The 21,690-nt window shown below is 37.3% G+C and overlaps 1 protein-coding gene across 3 annotated transcripts in view; it reads right to left on the bottom strand.

Moving 5' to 3' along the window:
• Positions 1–21,690, bottom strand: part of ablim1a (actin binding LIM protein 1a) — a 97,019-nt gene that overhangs the window by 20,303 nt on the left and 55,026 nt on the right. For all 3 annotated transcript variants that reach the window (XM_055162698.1, XM_055162697.1, XM_055162696.1), the window contains exons 3-10: positions 19,119–19,302; positions 12,951–13,060; positions 8,181–8,307; positions 7,975–8,068; positions 3,745–3,832; positions 2,262–2,326; positions 460–537; positions 164–322 (exon numbers count right to left, since the gene is read on the bottom strand). In XM_055162698.1, coding sequence (XP_055018673.1) covers positions 164–322; positions 460–537; positions 2,262–2,326; positions 3,745–3,832; positions 7,975–8,068; positions 8,181–8,307; positions 12,951–13,060; positions 19,119–19,302 — 905 coding nt within the window. The remainder of the gene's footprint in view (positions 1–163; positions 323–459; positions 538–2,261; positions 2,327–3,744; positions 3,833–7,974; positions 8,069–8,180; positions 8,308–12,950; positions 13,061–19,118; positions 19,303–21,690) is intronic.

A 21,690-nucleotide genomic window follows, 5' to 3' on the forward strand; every position in this document is an offset into this window, starting at 1 on the left:
TGACAGAATTGTATTAGTAATTATCGTGACAGACCAAAATACCGGTGATATGGTCCAGCCCTAGGTACCACAGTTGGAGAAGCACAGTTAAATCCATATTAAAGTCTTATTTTTGTTAAAGACAGCATGCATGCAGACAGAGGGGCATGCAGTCGGCAGTTACCTCTCCCACACTCTCTCTCCGCTCGTCTTGCTCGTCCAAAGAGGTGGTGTACATGGGTTCATAGGTTATAAGGTCAGGGCGCTCAATGTCATAAATGGCTTTGACTTTGGGAATGGCAGCTAGGTCTCTGTAATCAAGGATCTCATTGTCTACTTTTGCCTAGGGAGACAGACAGAGACAGAGGAGCACTCACAAAACCAGTACGAGGGACTTTCCACCGCACACATGTGGACAATACTAACAGATAAGATGCAATTACCTATGAATTATAAGTGTATCATATAGTTATAACTCACATAGATGGTGTGACCCGGTGAGCCAGGTATGCTTGAACCAGGTCGGGAACAAATACTTTCAGACGACGACCGTGTAGGCTGTAAAATAAAGACAACTGTAGTTATTTCAAAAGTACTGATTTGTTTTTTGTTTTTGTTTTTTAAGCTTTTTACAGTTGTTAGATTAATGACATACAGGCTGAAAATGTATCAACAATGTCATATACTGACATCGTGATATCATCAAATTAGTAAACAGTAATCCTAATCTGACCCTAAATTACTTATTTAATCCCAATATTGAATTCAGAAAGGAAGATGTTACATGAAGACACTCTCCCTTTCAGTTAAAGATGAATTGTGTAACTTTTATGGTGGTCCATCACCTACTTAACGCCATGAAGATGTTATTATTTTGTCCAGAATGTTCAACATTAAGGCATTAAACTTGAATATCTTGATCTTTTTTTTTTGCACTGCGAGTGGGCTCTCTTCAATAAGTTTAATGTCATATAGTGGAACATTCAAAGCAAAGAAATAATGAAGTTGACAGGCCCTAAATCACAAAGATTGCATAGTGCACTAGATATTTTTTTTTTTATTCTGACTTCTTTCTTTTTGTTTTTTGTTTTTCTGTTTTCTGTTTTTTTTAACTCTGTTTATTGTGTTTTTGACATCCAATACACAGTGCCAGTCCATAAAATAAGACATCAGACATGTCAAAAAGATTAATCAGCCTTTCAAGCAAGGTATACAAAAATATACATGTCATTATATTTGTCAATATAATATCTTAGGACTGGCTGACTTCTTAAGATACATTTCTATTCAAGTATTGTTCTAAATATTGTAGAAAACATTATAGGAATTTGAACATTTGAGTGCTATAAAGGTAAAATGGGCACTAATAGCAACCTGGAATTATCAAAAAAATATTCACTGTACATTGAAAACACTTTTTGAACCATATTTTGCAAACTTACTTACCGAGGCAAACACATACTTCGCTATAATGATCACTTTCAGGTTCTGATATCATGCGGTTTCAATTTTCATTTCACCCTGAGCTTCTTAGACACAGTAAATGAAAAGCAGTACAACCTCATATTTGAAGCATAATACGTTGACAGACTGACATGTAATTTTATGATTAAGCCATTCATTTAAAATTGTACTAAATGAATGAGAGTTTCCTGAAGAATCTTATGGCGTTTTTATGTGAAATGAACTGGCAGCAGCAGCGATCCTGAAGACAGCGAATGAATATTAACTCAATGGGAAATTTCTATAGACAAATTAGTTGTTTGCGGGAGAGATAGCGTGTGTGTTTTACCAAATCCACCCCATGCCTTAGATATGAGTGCTCAAAGACAACACTGAATGGCTCCAATGGCACACAGAGGGCAGTGCAGGCGGCCTCCAGCAGGGGGCGGCCTCCAGTGCATTGTGTCCTTAATAGACAGTACAACACATGGAGGAGGATAATGCCATCTCATAGCCAATAGTGAATACAGTACCTGCCTTTGCGTTTTTTGTAGGAATAAGAGGGACGGAGGAAGTAGCTGTGGAAGAAGGGAGAGGGGTTCACAGACATCACAGAGGGGTACTGCCTCACCAGCCCGAAAATTCAACTTTACACAACGCAACATACAACATACGCACACATGCAAAAGCCAATACAGCAAGGGTATATAAGGTTTAACAGCTCAACAAGGGGTAGCAAAGGAAAGGTAGTGTAAATACGCCAATTGGTTTAATATAGTTTTCAGACTGATTTAAAACATAGCAAATAGAATAGCAAATAGCTGAGACCAAAGCCGTACCCGTTCCCTGTGTCTCTCCTCTGTTCTGGTGGTGTTCTTACAGCCGGGATGCCACACGGTGGATCCTGAGGTGAAAGAGAAGGAAAGATTTAGTCATTAAAACTGAAAATCATCAATGTTAAAACACTACAAGTTTATATGACTACAAACTAAAAATACTAACTCTACTAGGAGCCTTTCAGGAGTTATATGATTCAGTTGGCAATAGAGATGTAAAAATAACCGTTGTGACATTGTGATATCGTATCGTCTAAATTCTCACAATAATATCGTGGACAATCACAATATATCAAATTACAAGTCTCTTTGCTTAAATTAAGAGTTATGATGCAGCAATAGCTAAAAAAAGACAGAGGGAACTACATAGACCATGATCCTTTGCTCCATTTCAGTGCAGACAACAAGAAGAAATAACAGTTCTAAGCACTTTTAAGTCTTAGTTCTTTGGATTAAGTCTTGTTAAGGCTTTTTAAGATATTAAGATATTATTTAAAATATCGTATTAAATATCATACCGTGAGATGAATATCATGAAAATATCATGCCGAGAGATTTGGATATTGTTACATCCCTAAAAATGAGCATCTCCAACATATCGCGAGCTTTCTCATGATATTGCAATAAATATGGTACTGTGAGGTTCACACCATGACGATATCATATTGTGAAACTTGGATATTGTTATTCGGTTTTCATGTGAAATATTCAAAATAAAATTCAGAAATGTAAAACTAATATTGGGCTCTTGACATACTATTATACTACCCTAATCGGTTAGTCAGGCTCTGCTCAATTTCATTCCTCTCCAGCGACTAGGTCAGGAATTGGAATACACTAGACGGTTTGCAAGAACCCTGGGAGTTGTAGACCGCGCAACGGCCAATCAGCAAAAAGTTGTGAAGTCATGACGTCAAACTCAAGCGCCTGTCTTGGTCCCTTTTTGTGGTACAGCACAACAGTAAACAAAGCGGTCGAGATGGATGTAGACGAAGACAGACATTCTGTGCTGGCAACAATTCCTGAGATCGAAGATTTAAAGCCAGAACAAAGAGAATGTTTGGTGAATTTTATCAAGGGGAAAGACATTATTGTCCTTCTTCCTACAGGATTTGGCGCAGTACATACGTCATGACCAAATAACAGTGATTGGTTAAATTAAAAAAGTACCCACCTACTGTCGAGCAAATGAATCCTAATGCTGTGAGGTCAAATGGTTTCCACGAAGTGACACTGGCTGACGAATCAGGCTACTAATCAGTAACACTAAATAATAAATGATTTCTAAATAGTCACACTAGTAATTTTACCAGCCCCCCCTGGCTACTACTATAACTATGTCTACTATAACTCCTCTAATACCACAGTAATATTAGTAAAGTTAGGTACATTAAGCACCTTCTTCCACAGCATAAGTATAGGTATAATGTATTTTATGTAATCTCTTCTGTTCTGTAGAAGGAACAGGTTGTGCGATGTATCTCACCTTGTAGATACATCTCCTCTCCTTCTGTGAACATCTGGTTACAGCGGCTGCATCGGGCACAGCTGGGATGGTAGTGTTTGTCTCCTGCCTTCAAAAATACAAAAGGAATAAACTCAGCATCACGGGAAACTAGAGAACAACATGGAGTCAGCACTTATCATTCAACTCACTCTAAAACTTCTCATTATTGATTTATATAAAGTTGCAGTGTGAAAGCCTGCTCGTCACCAATTGCTTTGCCAGGAATGTTTTTGCGTACAGCATTAAATGTATCTTTCTAGTATTTATTTCATAATAAAATAATGAATTAATGCTATGCTGTGGAACATTTCAAGTAAAGCAATAACATCTCCATGCAAACAAGCCCCATTATAAAAGTTATACAGTATAGCTTATATATACAGTCATATTTATTTTATGCTTTAAATCTTGTCTATGTCCGATAAAAGTATTCCATGTAGATACTGGGAGTCAATTTTTAGAAATACATTTTGTAGTAATTCAAACTATTCTGAACCACTGCAAGGTAGAGCCAAAGTATATTAATTTAGAAAGTAGAAATGAGCAAAGGAACAAATAAATTACTCACAAATTGGGTCTAATTTCAGTCTTTTCCTCTTAGTTTCTGTGCAGCTAGAATGCCCAGATAAATGAAACTACAGCAGCAGTTCAGGTGAGGTTATGGTCCAGAGGAGAGAGGAGCATACATTTGCATTTTACAGTAGAGCACAGAGACTATTTCAAAGTGACACGTTGCACCTCCCTCACTGATATTGCGCCAGTGCATTCTCTCCTCTCTATGGCCTAATAAAAACATACATTAGCAGCCTATTTGAGATCCATGCTTTCTTATTTCATGGATCTCAATGAACCCTTAGTGCAAATAATATGGCTGCCAAAAGATTAGCAGATCATTTTCCATGAAGGAATTAGCACAAGCCACCAAAGCAGCAAAATGTGAATATTCAAAGTGGTTTTAGCAGGAGTTTTAACAGTGGTTTATCATGTGCAATTTTCGAGACTGGATGGAAAATATTAGCAAGTGTAGTCCAGTAATCAATCAGTCAATCAACCAAATAGAAGTAAGTAGTGAGCAAAGCAGCGGTCCCCAACCGCAGTACTGGTCCATGAGTTGTTTGGTATCGGGCCGCATTAACTTACATTATTTCCGTCTGAACAATGTTTTATTTTGAAAAAGAGAGAATTGAACCCTCAACCATATTGTTAATACTGTTGGGCAAGTTACTTCAAAACGTAATGTGTTATTTATTACGTGTTACTGTTATTTCAAAGTAATTAGTTACATTATGATATTACTGCATTTAAAATGTAAGACATTACACGACTATTGCAGCACTTTTAAGTTACTCTCATCAAAATAACTGTTGCTGACTGTCAAATAACAATCAGCAAGCGAAGATGCTGAACTTTTGCACTGTATATGGACTGAACCAGGACTAAACCAGGACTAGAACAGGTCTAAACCAGGACTGAATCAGGACTGAACCGAGGACAGAACCTGGACTAAACCAGGACTAAACCAGGACTGGACCAAGGACTGAACCAGGAGCAATAAGCCAGGTCTAAACCAGGACTAGACTAGGACCAAACCAGGACTAATCTTGGACTAGGACTTGGAATCTAGGACCACTCCTGAGAGAACCCCGAGCCCGTGAAGCAGGGGGTGCGCAAAGCTCGATCGGGCATTGACTGCGATTAGCTCCATGGAGCGTGGAGTTCTGCGCCAGTCCTTTCGCCCACCTGACAGTCTACGCGAGCCTGTCCCGACACTCGGAACCATAATGATGGTGTTTCACCGCTGCTGATATTGCAGTGATTTTAGTGAATTTGTATGAAGAAAAACCCACCACTTCAATCCAGGTTAAAAATGCATTGTGATGTGCGTTACTGATAAAATATAAAAACAATTTTTTTGCCTTACATTACTGAGTTACAGCAAAAAGCAATGCATTACAGTAATTCATTACTTTTATAACGCGTTACTCCCAATACTAATTGTTGCCAAGACCACTATTTTGTCTCCTACACATACCCACATAATATGAAGCTTATAGATAATCTTGTTAATCAATTGTAGACATAGCTTTCTTGATTACTTCACTGACAGCTTTGACTAGATTTAATTTATACAAAAGCCAATTGGGGTCCACTGCCAGAATATGCAGACAGGTATTTGACTGGTCCTGGTTTAGTTCTGGTCCATGGACTGGGTTGGTCCCTCTGATGGATATAGAGTTGTACTGTAGTCTGGGGAGCTGTTGTTATATTGGTTTTAATATTGGATTACTATAAGCCCGACTGCGCGCTCTGACATTTCGGTCGTATTTAACGTCACATAACTCGGTCTGATTGGATTTGCAGCAGTAAAACCACAAGGCGAGTGTTAATGGGGGAGAGCAGGTGTTGAGCGCAGTCTGAAAATGTCACCCATGACCACACAGAAATGAAAAGTGTTATTAAGCAAAAGCAGATTGGCATGTTCATATGGATGAAAACAAACTTAACGACGCATTGTGTAACTTTTCTGGTGGAGGGTCCGTCAAATGCTGGAATGCTATGTTATGTCACAGTATAATATTAAACCTTTCTATCTTCAAGGAGAACAAACCAGAACACGTTACAGGTCAGATCTGTGGAGAGGCAACCCCGCTCATAATGAAATTGCATGTTTTTTAGGTATTTTTGAGCTATATAACCACCTCTAATCGGATAAACGTAAGGTAGAGCTGTTTATTTCTAGGCAGAGCAATGACATATCCATAGAAACAAGCAGGTGACAGACCCCAAAACATAAAGTTACATAGTGTACCTTTAAACGAATGTCTAGAGGTGTGTTTTTTAGAAGGAAAAATAATTACGCCTTTTCAAAATCTCAAGTTATATTAGCGGTACTCTAAAAATATGGTGGCTTTTTAGACGTACATGGACAGAATAAAGCAAAACTAAAGTATAAGATGTAAAAGAGCTATTTAACTTATGTTAAAGAATAAAATCACCTTTGGACAATCGCCTATTCCTGTCCCCAAAATTTTACATTTTGTTCTCAGACTGTAACTATCTGTATAGCAATGTCAATTACGTTAAAACCTATAGCAATTACTTAACTCATATGGTTTTATGTTAGTGATTATGCCCATAGTTTTATTGTTAATATGCTATAAATATGTTAATAGTAGTAACAGAACCACTTATGCAAAGTGTAGCACTGGTGTACTTTTGTTTTTACATTTTATCCAGCACTTGGTGGAAACATAGAGTGGTGAGCCAAAGCTTGTTAACTTAAAACTAAGAAAAGTTAGATTTTTCAAGAATATAATGTTTAACGAGGCCTAATCCTGATTGAAATCTCTAGTTGGACAATGTTTACTTTTTGTTTTGCTCCAGTCTGTAAGTACAAGTACAGTACAAATCGCATTCACTGGCAACATGTTTCACAAACTATATTTATCCCACTTTAGCATCACCTCGACATGTGTTTCATAACAGCTGTGTTACATCTGAATGGATACAGGCTCATCAGACATCAGCTGTTTATGTAATGTTTATATAATTTACTCTGTGTGGGCGCAGATGTGAGCGAGAGGGAGATGATCTTTCTTATAAAAGTGTTCACTGATTTTGGCTTCAGACTTTGCAGATTACAGCGGATTACCACATTATAAGTTACACAAAATTTGAGTGATGCAACTTCCTCAGGACACAAGCAAAACAACTTAAATATTGCTCAAAATGTTCTACAATATACAAAGTGGAATACAAAGGCAAAGGTGTTCATCTTTAATTGAGAAAGCTTGAAAATATGAGTGACTAGTGATATGTTTCTAAGCAAACTCACATTGGGGTTGCAAGATTTGTTCAGTAAAATTGCGGGTTCAGGGATCTATGTATTTTATCTACTTTGTTTCCTACTGTGAAACAACCATACTAGATAAACTAACCTTGACTTTATTACAAAAATGAACTTACTATTGTTTAGTGACCCAATCAAGCCCAACGACAGGTACTAGTAATGAAACGATACACTTACACTCTTTCTTCTGGTTTGGGTCACTCTAGTCCAGCATAAAGACTGGTCCTGCTCTAGTCTTGATTTAGTTCTGGTGTAATCCTGGTTTAATTCTGATTTTAGTCCAAGTTTAGTCCTAGTTTTGATTTGCTGTGTGCAAGTCTGAACACACGCAAAATGTATGACAGTATTTCTTCACTTACCTCCAGCACTTTCCCTGTGATGAACTGATGACACGCCTCGCACCGAACACCAAAATGTATCTGATAGTCTTTCTCACAGTAGGGGGCGCCATCCCTGGTACATCATGAGAAAAGCAGCCCGTCACTAAACTGTAAAATGTGACTCTGCAGTTGTAAAAGTAATGCAGTATCCCGTAAGCAGAAGTAGTAGTAGTAGTAGTACTCACTTGCTGATGTACTCTCCAGTGAGTACTTTACTACAGGCTTTACACTTGAAGCAACCCAGATGCCACTGTCGGTCCAGAGCCAAAAGAGCCTGTCCGTTTTTAATGTCACGACCACATCCTGCACAATCTGTAGAGAAAAATACAAATATTATTATTATTGCATAGATTCTGTGCTATGGAAGAGTACATTTGACACTTCAAAACTAAATAAATTAATAAATAAAATAAGTAAAGTTACATTATTCCTTTGCCTAGGGCTGCATGATTTTGTATTCTTGTATTTTGGTTTTGTAGTCTTGTATTTTGAATTTAATACACGACATGTTTGTAGAGGTTTAAACTACAGATACAAGGTTTTTCTATAAAAATCCATGATATTTTGTTATGTGCAGAGGGCATACTAATTAAATAATTGCAGCCTTTCTGATTTGATAATTGCTCCAACTCTAAATTTGTTAATAAACGCAACAGACACACTAACTATTTTCACTATGAGTTCCTTTTCTTCTCTTGTTTTATTGTTAAGAATACATGGAAGAGGTCAGATAGATTTTCAGACACTTCAAAGCAACTCTACAAGACTTTTCCAACACCAGGTGGCGACAAAGCTCATTCTAACTCTATGACAGTTGATTTTTCCCCATCACCTCCATCATGAAGTCCGATCTAAAATATAAGTACATGTAAGAACAGTCCCCGAGCTCAGAAAGTGCTTGAGGCCTGCGCTCTACCGAGAGAACAATCTAATCTTGTCATCATCTTGTATTTTAATGGCCTGAGTAAGTCTGTGCAGTCACCAGCAGTGGGGATGCTAACTACGTGAGGCATAACCAGGCTGTGAGGGGATCAACATGTCTTATTCATAGCAACCCTGTCTAAAAGCTCTTCAAATGCCAACAGACGAGAGAAGACTGTAATGAGGAGGGGAGGACACAGGAGGAGAGGAAGGGTAGAGAGAGAAGAGAGAAGGAGAAAGGGGAGAGAGAGGTAGAGAGGTGTGAGAGGATGAGAGAAGGGGAAAGAGTGGAGGAGAGAGAAGAGAGAGGAGGAAGTATGAGAGAAAGGGAAACAGTGGAGGAGAGAGGGGAGAGAGGTGGAAAGCGGAGAGAGAGGATGAGAGAAGAGGAGAGAGGAAAGAGGGGAGAGAAGAGAGGGGAGGAGAGAAAAGAGAGAGGAAAGAGAGGGGAGAAAAGATAAGAGATGAGGAGAGCGGATAAGAGAAGAGAGGAGGTGAGAAGAGAGAGGAAAGAGAAGGAGAGAGAGGATGAGAGATGAGGAGTGAGAGGAGAGAGGGGAGGAGAAAGGAGAGAGAGAATGAGAGAAGAGAAGACGCAAGGAGGGAGAGAGGAGGAGAGAGGATAAGAGATGAGGGGAGAAAGGAGAGAGGGAAAGCGGAGAGAGAGGATGAGAGAAGAGGTGAAGAGGGAGAGAAGAGGAGAGAAGAGGAGAAAGAGGAAGAGAGAGGATAAGAGAGAGATGAGAGGAGAGAGAATGAGAGAAGAGAAAGAGAGGAGGTGAGAGAGGAGGAGAGAGAGGAGGAGAGAAGAGAGGATAAGAGATGAGGGGAGAATGGAGGAGAGAGAAGAGAGAGGCACGAGAGAGAAGAGAGGACTTGAGAGAAGAGAGAGGAGGAAGTATGAGAGAAAGGGAAACAGTGGAGGAGAGAGGGGAGAGAGGTGGAAAGTGGAGAGAGAGGATGAGAGAAGAGGAGAGAGGAGGGGAGAGAAGAGAGAGGAATGAGAGGGGAGAGAAGATAAGATATGAGGAGAACAGATAAGAGAAGAGAGGAGGTGAGAAGAGAGAGGAAAGAGAAGGAGAGAGAGGATGAGAAATGAGGAGAAAGAAGAGAGAGGGGAGGAGAAAGGAGTGAGAGAATGAGAGAAGAGAAGACGCAAGGAGGGAGAGAGGAGGAGAGAGGAGAAGAGATGAGGGGAGAAAGGAGAGAGGGGAAAGCGGAGAGAGAGGATGAGAGAAGAGAAGAGGTGAAGAGGGAGAGAAGAGGAGAGAAGAGGAGAAAGAGGAAGAGAGAGGATAAGAGATGAGGAGAGAGAATGAGAGAAGAGAAGAGAGGAGGTGAGAGAGGAGAAAGAGGAGGAGAGAAGGGGAAAGAATGGAGAAGAGAAGAGAGAGGATGAGAGAAGGAGAAACAGTGGAGGAGAGAGAAGAAGGAGGGAGAGAGGAGGAGAGAGAGGAGGAGAGAAGAGAGGATAAGAGATGAGGGGAGAATGGAGGAGAGAGAAGAGAGAGGCACGAGAGAGAAGAGAGGAGGTGAGAGAAGAGAGAGAGGAGAGAGGAGGAAAGAGGGAAGAGAGGATGAGAGAAGACCGGAGAGAAGGTGAAAGAAGAGAGAGAGGGAAAGAGAGAAAAGAGAGAGGGGAGAAAGAATAAGCGGAAAAGAAGGAAGAAGAGGAAAGAGAGGGGAGAGATAGAGAGGGGGCAGAGGATGAGAGAGAGGGGACAAGAGTGGAGAGAGAGAAGAAGAGGGCGTGACTATTACAAAGTCAGAGGAAAAGCGTGGACATACATAATTTAACAAGGCCTTTCACAATGTTAATCTTAAAGTTACGGTCAGTGGCTGCGTGCACTCAGGAGCAGAGACCAGGAGACAAACAGAAGCTCCCTGGATCCTACTGTATCTGTTACATCACTGAGAGTAACGCAGGTAAGCCCATTTAGAAAGTCTCAGCGTAACGTAACACGAACACAGGCTGGCGTTTTGAGGACAACAAGAATAGATCATGGAATTTAGAATGAGGAATCTAATGCATTGCTCACCAGGGAGTTTCAGTCCTCACTAAAAGAATAATTTTACTAACTAGATCGACGATACGCTCTTTTTCATGGCCGTTGCAGATTATTTTCAGAGCAACCAATGGCAAATCAGCTCTGAAGATAGTTTTGGGTTGATATATTTTGATGTAGGGCCAGTTTAAATCAGACTTTCAATACGATAAAGTGCAACTAACAGTGACCAGATCAAATTTAGAGATATGTTAAAACTAGAATAGGCTTTCGAACACGTTTTCATTGAGAGGTAAAACGAGAAAAACCAGAGGAAATTAAACCCATCCAGATTCCAGACACAATTTATTAAAATAATCCATATACAGTTTGGGTACTGAACCTGAGATCTTCTTGCTATGAGGTGAGAGTGCTTACAGCTCCTGGTCCACCTGTAGCTATTTGAAAGCCAGATTATTTTAGCCTTGAACCTTTTTTATCCGATCTGTCATCTCCACCTGGTACATCAGAAAGCACAACACCACTGGCCACTACATTAAGGTCTTTTTAAACTGTGTAAAATGCTTCTATCAATTGCCAGATTACACTCAAACTAGGAAGAGGACTATTTCCTGAGTGAAGCTGTTTGATGCCGTTGGTGCATTGGGAACATTTTAGGACACATTTCACCAAAATGTATGCTAATGATGTGTGGGCAGCATCGCAAAACAAATTGCTATTCACAACACACTAAACAAGCTGCAAAGAACAGGTGCATTGAATCTCTTAGTTTCCTTTCTATCCACGGGTTTCTGAATCATAAAAAGTCACCAGTATTGCCATAGCGATGTAACAATAACCAAAATATTGTGATATCGTATCGTCAAAAGTCTCTCAGTAATATTGTGGGCTGTAACAATATATCGAATCACAAGTTTCTTTGCTTAAATTCATTGTTATGGTGCAGCAATAGCTAAAAAAAAACAGAGGGAACTACATTGACCATGATCCTTTGCTCCATTTTGATGCAAACTACATGCAGAAATAGCAGGTCTAACCATTTTTAAATCTTAGTTCTTTGGATTAAGTCTTGAAAAATAGGAAAAAGTATATTCACAATATTCAAAGCCTCTACAAAATATCGCAATAAATATCGTACCGTGAGATGTATATCGTGAAAATATTGTACCAATAGATATTATTGTTACATCCCTACGATTAACTATTCATAACAAAAGTACTGAAATTATTACCTGTAAAGGAAGTTTAGACCTTTTATCATCTATAAGGAAAGTTTTAAAGCTCTGTTATGTATTTTCTTTTGTTGTTACTTTTTTTTTTTTTTAAATATAGATTTTTAGTAAACATTTCAAAACATACAAAAAACAATATAGATCAAAACAATGTAACAACAGTCTGGAGTTACAGGTTCTTATTTAAACATGCATTTGGTAATGACACTTTAATGTACTATGTTGTTTTACTGGGGTAATTTATGAATGCATTACCTTTGCAGTTTAAGATTTTATGTTATTCTTTCCATCAATGAAATACTCTCCACAATCCTGATCCTGTCTTGTTGTGCAGGTGGATCTGGTTGCAACAAACTCTTTGTAATTCCCTTTTTAGATGCAGCCCGTTATGAAATTTATGCAGAGATGCTTAAAAAATGGCTAAAGATTCGATAAATGCCTTTGCTCCAGTTACAAAAAGCAGCAATGCATTTTACACTATTTTTGTAATTGATAGGAACAATAATTTAAATCACAATTATAATGTAATCAGTGGTACAGCTTCACTATCCCATGCAGAAAATTGTTATAAGCTTTGAAGAATTAACTTTGACCTAGCACCTTATATTATATTTAGTAATCTTTTTAGCTTCTTTATTTCACAATTTGTCAATAATTTGTGACAATTCAGTGTCCATGTGTGTTTCTTATGGCGCACTCTCAGGTCTTTGCGCACATTTTCCAATGGTTTTAATCTAGAAATGGCGAATAAACTAACCTCACCGCCATGTGCCACGCCCTATACCCATATACTTACTGCTGGAGCCCAGGATGTCCTTGGGTCCGGGTGACATTGGCTCGATGCAGTACTGACACAGACAGTCTTTCCCATTGAAGGTCACTCTGTCTCCTGCAGGGAACGGTCGTCTGCCAGAGGAGACACAAAGGCATTGCTCAGAACAGAGAGAATGAAAGAAATAGGACACAAGATACAAGCCAGTGGGGAGTTGTATAGTATTTAACAGAGATATACCTTGGTCTTTTTCAGGTTTAAAGTAGGACTAGATTAGGATTATCAAAAAAAAAAAAAAAAAAAAAAAAAAAAAAAATCAATACCTAGATACTAATGCTAAACTGATTTGAAACTACTCGTCTCAACAAGTATCATTACTCAACAGAACAAAATTTGATATGAATATGAAAAACGAGAATTATAGGAGAGTTCTTTCTGTTATCTTGCAAAATTACTCCTTATTTTAGGTGAGAAAAAATGATATAAAAAAAACAAAAGAGGCTTATAAATTTGCCTGGAAATGTAGGCTTAAAAATAGGACCAACACAGGTACAGGTCAGATCTGTGGAGAGGCAACCCCGCCCACACTCAGGATGTGTGTATTTAAAGGTATTTTTGAGCTATAAAACCATCTGTAATTGAATAAATGTAAGGTAGTGCTGTTTAATGTCATACTGTGGAAGATTCCAGGCAGAGCAATGACGCACCCGTAGAAACAAGCAGGTTCAACCAACCAAAAAGTTACACAATGCACCTTTAAGAAGCTGAACCTGGACTAAACCAGTCACAGTTCCACAGTGTTATTGTTTATGATGTAGAAAAAGATGACGCAGTAGTTTAATACATTTCGACAGTGTTTGCCTACAGGAGCTATTTACTCAAATGACAAAGTGGTGACACATTCTTGTCCTGGTCACTGTAAACTCTGTCGTCTCTGACCCCAGCTTCACTCCAGGTTACCATCAAAACAACCACATCTGAAGAGCTGTAGAGAACTAAATAAACAGTGAATCCTTGTCTTCAATACAGGACAAAAGACAATCCATTCCACTTTACTTCATGGCATATTTTACAAACAAAAGCTGTTTACAAAGTGTGACACATAGTTAGCACACAGCCATTAAACTATAAAATAAAATATAAAAGAATACAACAGAATATAAGCAACAAAACTGAACTCATGCAGAGAATAAAAGTGGAGTTTTAATATTTTTTTTTTAAATTTTGGACATAGGACCACATTTCCTAGTGAGCCAGAGTGTTGGAGACGTGTGGAGACACTTTTTTAAATATTCCATTCAGTCCTTGTATTTGCAGAGGTCGCTGGTGCTAGGCTAGTGCATGTCAATGGCCATAGTTGCTACTAAAAACAGTCTTACCCACTTCACAAAACACCCGAAGCAAATCTATTATTAAGCCAAACTGTCGATGTGAATGTTTGTGTCAATAGAATAATTTTAGAAGTAAAACTAACCTTGCATTTTAAGTATTTATGTCTGAGCAGCAGCAGCGAGTTGTACTTTGTGATAGAAAGCTTAGCAGTGGCAGTGGCGGACTGATATATGAGAAAATAGTCCCTCAACATGCGACGATTCATGCGTGATGCAAGATTAGTTTTATTTCAAACACTATTCTATCAACACAGACATTAACATCAAGAGTCTGGTGTAATAATAGATTTACTGGGTGTTTTGTGGAGTGGGTGAGACTGTTTTTAGTGGCAGGATAACTATGGCCATTGACTTGCACTAGCCTAGCACCAGTGACCTCTGCAAATACAAGGACTGGATGAAATATTTTAAAAAGTGTCTCTACACGTCTCCAACACTCTGGCTAGAAAATGAGGTCTTATGTTAAAAAATCCTATGTCCCTTTAAGACAAAACCTATGGCTGAACAATCTGTAATTAGTATATATTGTGATTTATGTTTTACAATTAGGATTCAATTCACAGTCCACATTTATGTCCAGGAGTATTAACTGCTAAAGTGCTTAAAGGGTGTATATTATGTTAATATTATGTTATTTTCTGAACTACGTTATAATGTTGTTTCCTTACACAAACTCTGCATATTTAGGCTGATGTGAGTTCTTCGCTCAAACAGAAAATCAAAAACTGGGGCACCCCCGGTTTGTGGTGGTTGGTAATAATAAAATTGTGAAACGAGAGAGTAATTACGGAAAATTGCTCTGCACTTGGAGCATTCATGACTAACATGTGAGTGAGCATAGCCACATTTTCTTTATGTTTTGATGATTTTTAAGCATGATTTTCTGTAGTTTACCTCAATAAATGACAATTTATGCCTCTCTTTATTGTTGGCGTGTATCAAATTGGTCAAAAATAGGGACACCTGGGACATTTATTATATAAAACTGGGACAAATCAGTGGTTATGGATAAATCTTTTGGGACAAGGGACACAGGGCTCCCAACTGGGACTGTCCGGGGTAAATAGGGACATCTGGTCACCCTACTAAAGTGAGCATTTTGATCTTTGGAGATACGGACAGACTAATGATAAAGGATTACTCAAACATTTGTGAGTAAATTTTGGATGAGGTACCAACATTATAACATGGCTTAAAAATCATAAGAATCCATTTTGTGTAATACAGGACCTTTAATATAAGAATTACATGGTTTTCAGTGCACATTTGTAGAGGTCTAAACTACAGGGCTAACATACTTTATACATAATTTATGAGATTATGGAGATGTGATATATTGTTGATGAGTATGTACCAGTAACCAAAATATCGTGATATCGTATCGTCACAAGTCCTCACAATAATATCATGGACCATCACAATATATCGAATTACAAGTCTCTTTACTTTAAAATAAGAGTTATGGTGCATCAACAGCTAAAAAAAGACAGAGGGAACTACATAGTCCATGATCCTTTGCTCCATTTCAGTGTAGACTAATTGAAGAAATAACAGTTCTAAGCACTTTTAAGTCTTAGTTCTTTGGATTCAGTCTTGTCAAGGCTTTTTAAGAGGAAAAAATTAGCATATTAACAGTTTTGTTCGCAGCCTCCACAAAATATCGTGAAAATATCGTACAGAGAGATTTGGGTATTATTACATCCCTAATCATGAGCCTCCTCAACATATTATGAGCTTTCCCACGATATCGCAATAAATATCGTATCGTGAGGTTCATACTGTGACGATATTGTATTGTCCTTGGATATTGTTACATCTCTAATTGTTGATGAATAAATACGACTGATTTGGAAATTGTTTTAGAAATTCTTGTTAATTTCCATTATTCAGTTTCCATTATTGACATTGTTGTTTGATTGTATTAAATCTCACACCCCTACCAATGCCCAGGTTATAGTAAGACTCAATTAATAGACAGTACTAAATGGGAAATTAAAATGTCCACTATCCATTAATAGATTCTTAATTTAGTGACAAACATTTTATCATATTGTACAAAATTACATAGATTATTTAGGATTATGCTTCTTATATTATTTATATCTAAATCTGATAACAAATGATTCTAACAATGTCAATACTATAACCCCAGTTTTATGCACAGATGTGGTTCTGTTTCAATCTAATCTGAGCCATGCCTTGTTTTATTTCAAACACAGATATTAAATTATTATTGACCGGTGGCTCATGTAATCTTATTTACATGGACACTGTTTTTCATTGTTAGGAGTTATATTGCCTCAAGCAGCAATGGCCAGATTCAACTCATTCAATTTTCCAGGATACGATTTAAGGACACATGCTTATTCAGAGTATAGTTTGTTTTATTTTATGCTTTTGGTGTAAGAAAGAAAAACAATTTGGAGGGTCTGGAATACTGAAAATTAATAAAATGAATTTCAGTTTTGTCATGTTGCTTATTTGTTGGTGAAATGTAATATAAGGCACTGACTGTCCCCAAAATTAAAGTGTTCAATGCACAAAAAATATCAAGGAGGATTTGCTAAATGGGCAAATTGTGGTGGTTAACTGGGTCAGAGCATCTCCAAACATGCAGTACTTTTAGGAAATGTAGTCATGTGTTTCAGCTTCTATGGGTTTTGAATTATGAAAAATGTGGATTGTTACCATTAGGGGTGTGTAAAAATATCAAAATACTGATCTAACGTGATACTAAATTTGATGATACAGTATTGTTATCTTGGGATGCTGTACCAATATATATCACCAAGACTTTCGTTGTGTTTTTTTGTGTGACTGCACTACAATTTTGCTGCTTATTTAATGGAAAGAAATGTATGCACTTGGCATATGCACTGTTTTGGTAATTAAAATAAATGTATTACATATTAACTTTGCACATGCAGTGGTGTTCACAAAGAAATATTGTTGCTAAAATGTATTTGGTTCTTAAAAAACAGCAATATATCAACTGTTAGCCTAATAGCATAATTGCCGAAGTCATTTTTTGGCTAAATTGTAACATCTGCCTAACTTTTCTCTCCTATCACTGCTGCATTACCCTGCCTTATTGCCTATGTCCTCAGCCATCAGAACGCTTGTTAGAGTCTAATCTAATCTGATCACTGTCTGCCTTAGTCATCTCTATACAATATCAATAAAAAATACCAGTGTGCTTAATAAAAAAACAAAAACATTCAAATATGACTTATGGCTTTATATTGATTACCGCCTGTATCGCCGTATTGTGATAATATTGTATCGTGAGTAGGCAAAATTTACTGTTGTGAGCTTTAAGCCATTTTATAATGGTATTATCTCATCAAAAACATTAGTGGAGTTTTGTTTCATTTGCACACTTTTGAATAATCCTACATTATTAGTCTGTCTACATCTCCAAAACTCACAGCCCACAACTACCTTTTACCTTTTCTTCAATTCTATGACAGTATCCAAATCATTCTAGTGAAAATGTATGGAGTTTAAAAACACAGTAGAGTACTTTATTTATTACTACATGACATCACAAGGTGGAACTGAGTATTTTCTTATTTATTTTTTGAGAGAACTGAGGTTAATATGCAGGATTTATGTCTTAATCATCTGCGAATGAAACAAAAACATGATGAGGAAACATTATACCATCAGAAATAGATCGTAATCTGAGTCCTTTAATATCTGCCTGTTTTTATCACCATATAACAGAGAAATATAGCCATTTTAAGACATATACACATCGATTTTTGCATTGATTTTTGCATTGTTCCAGCACCATAAACAAAGCACTTATTCAAGTTGCTTAGACCTTCACTTTAAATGAAGCTGTTGGTTTTACTATTACGTTTTACTATTGACTGCACTGAGTGGCTGAAATGTGTCCTTGAATCACCCCCTCTCAATACAAACGAAATAATAACTCACATTTCTTACACATTTACAGTGAACAATTTTTATATAGTTTGTTTAGATGTCCTTATTCCCCCCAAAAATAAACGATTGCTAGGTAATTTGTATGCATAGTCACGGTCTAGAATCAATTAGTTTATGACTTTTTTTATTAAATCATGCAACATTTCTATCACTTGCATGTGTTAATTGAATTAGTAAATAAAAACAGGATTAATATTTTAATGGGCCCCCCTTCCACTCTGATTTACACCTTACGCTTAATGGCCTCTAGTTTAAAATCTACTAAATCAGCAAATTCAATAAAAGATTAACTACAGTTGTTAATCCTCTAATGGAAAACTCAATACAAAATCTTTGATTCATTTGTCTGGAATATCGAGTGTCGGGAGTCAGCAGTTTTCCAATAAACTGTAATTTTAGAAGCCATTATTTAATTGAAATGTACCGGTTTTCTATTTTCTTTCTATTTTCATTGACAGTAAGTAAGCTGATTGCACCTTTCCTCATTCAAATGAAAATATTAAGATTTGAAGTGTCTTATTGCTACAAAAATGTTGCCAACAATTTATGCCCTATAACCACCGTAACCGTAGATGTAACCAAATGTAAGGACAGAGGAACAGGTTGGCGAATTGGGTCTTGGCAGTACTACGTTGGTGAAAAAAATAAATAATTTACGCTTGCCGTACCAAATCCTTCAAATCAGGAAGGAGTCCTTATGCCTGAAACCCATTAACTGAACTATTTCTAATTCAATGACAGAAAGTGAGTTAAAAGATGATGTTTCTGTTGTTGTTTTTGTATACAGTGACGATCAAAAAGCTGATTTGGAACACGCTATGTGCAATGTTCAGTGGTACAAAAGCCTTACTTGCAGATGGTGCACACGAAGCAGGCCGGGTGGTAGGTTTTGCCCAGAGCAGTGACCACCTCTCCCTCCACGAAGTCCCCACAGCCATTGCAGCGGGTCCCGTGCATGCGCTGGTAGTCCAGAGTGCACAAGTACTCCCCATTCTTCATGAAAAAGCCGCCCTGGGCCAAATCACAACCGCATACTGTAAAAAAAAAAAAAAAAAAAAAAAAGACAGAAATGTAAGTCCTGTAGAGCTACGGACAGCCACTTTAAACATTGGAACATGGGCCAGTGGGTTTTGTCAAAGAGATGTTGCGTGTTAGGAAAGACAGACATTGCATCTTGGTACAGACAAAAAGTAAAACTTTATTTAGATTTTCATTATTAGGGTGGATAAAGATTAAGCTAAAATAGTTTGAGTATTATTTGGCAGTAGGGATGTAACAATAACCAAAATATTGTGATATCATATCGTCAAAAGTTTCACAATAATATCCTGGGCTGTCAGAATATATCGAATCTCAAGTTCCTTCGCTTAAATGCATGGTTTTATAGTAGTAACAGCTTATAGACATAGGGAACTACATATCCCATGATTAATTTCAGTGCAGACAACATGACAAAATATGTTTTTTACTTGAATTCTTGGGATTATGATGGAAATAATTCACTCCAAAATCTTGTCAAGGTATTTTAAAAGCAGAAAAAATCTTCCTATCTACACTTGTATTAGCCTCTTTAAAATATCGCAATAAATATCGTACCGCGAGATGCATATCGTAATAATATCATACTGAGAGATTTGGATATTTTTACGACCCTATTTAGCACTTACTACAACTACTATTATTATCATCTCCTGTTATGACTTTTACGAGTATGACTACACTTCTGTGCAAGATGAAAAATGACAGTATATTCTGGTAAAAATCACAGATGAACACTTCACCTCCGCAACTGAGCAAATCATTGAAAGGCCATGTGAGCTAAAAAGGCCTGTGTAAATTGTTCATGGCTGAAATATAAACTTCTGTATCTGAAATGTCCATTGAATTCAGTCAGTCTGGCCTTTTTATTTGGTAAGGCACAAAAGCCAATGTCACATCACTTCTCTGATTGTGTGATCCAGGAAGGGTCCTTGGTCATAGTTAAAAATCACTCAAATGCTTCAATGAAAAGTCTCAAATAAGCTTTCTCTCATTCGACTGATATAACATTGTTTGAACAGCGAAGAGAAATTTTAATGGTTTTCAGGTAGAGCTTCCCCTGTATGATATAAAGGGATATAAACCAGTGGCAGAGTTAGCAATTTGGGGGCCATTCCATAAACACTGTAACAAACAACAAACAGGCTGGTTTGTTACCCATAAGAACACTTAAGTTTAAGAAATGGGAAACGGCCTTTATCTGTTTTTTTTTTCCATTATTCATTTAAACACAAAATCAAAAACTGAAAAAACTAATCGTTATCTGTTTTTTTTATTTTGGTTTTGGAGACAAATAATGAAGAAAATAGTTGTTTTTTTTGTTTTCTTATTTTTGGTTTTATTTTGAAAAACGAATGAATGATTGACACACGGATTCTATATATAAATTGAGTTTTCTTTCTGGTATTTCCTGGTTTCCTAAAACAGCTCAGAGCGATTTCCAGTTAAGTCAGATTTTCCAGAAGTTGTGGAGGTGTAGTTTAGACTGGGTCCAACGCACCATATTCTACAGTTCCAGACTACTTCAGATTTGTACTACTTGTATTTTGTGTTGTTTTACTACACTGAAAAGTTTATTCAATTGTACAGTGATGGCTCAACAGTCTACTCAGTCTACTGTTAACACAATGGAAATTGTGACATCAAATTGTTATGGCCCCAGCTGTGCTTAAACTTCGACCTCTGCACATTTAAAATTGGGGAAACTGCTCATTTCAACAATACGGAAATGCCATTTGTAAGCAAAACAAATACACAGTCACATTTTTACATGCTCCACAGGGGCACAGGCCACTTATCGCCCACTAGAGCTTTTAGTACAATGGTCCACTCAGTGCTCCACACAAACACTTTAGCTGTTGAATGATATCAGCTTCACCTGACCATCGCAAATATGTCAAAAATGAACTCACAAATGTTTCTATTTACAAATTATTCATTCACCAAGAAGCTACTACTACTACTACTACTACTACAATTCCTATGACGACTACTACTACTACTACTACTACTTCTACTACTGCAATTCCTACGACTACTACTACTACTTCTACTACTGCAATTCCTACTACTACTACTACTACTACTACTACAATTCCTACAAGTACTTACTACCATTCCTACAACTACTACTGCAATTCCTACTACTACTACAACTACTACTACTACTACTACAATTCCTATGACGACTACTACTACTACTACAATTCCTACAAGAACTTACTACCATTCCTACAACTACTACTGCAATTCCTACTACTACTACAACTACTACTACTACTACTACTACAACTACTACTACTACTACTAAAGTTCCTATGACGACTACTACTACTACTACTACTACTACTACTACAATTCCTACAAGTACTTACTACCATTCC

The sequence above is a fragment of the Boleophthalmus pectinirostris genome, unplaced genomic scaffold (genome assembly GCF_026225935.1).
Source record: "Boleophthalmus pectinirostris isolate CB_2022bp ecotype Guang Dong unplaced genomic scaffold, ASM2622593v1 HiC_scaffold_5, whole genome shotgun sequence".
In the NCBI taxonomy this organism is placed as follows: Eukaryota; Metazoa; Chordata; class Actinopteri; order Gobiiformes; family Gobiidae; genus Boleophthalmus; species Boleophthalmus pectinirostris.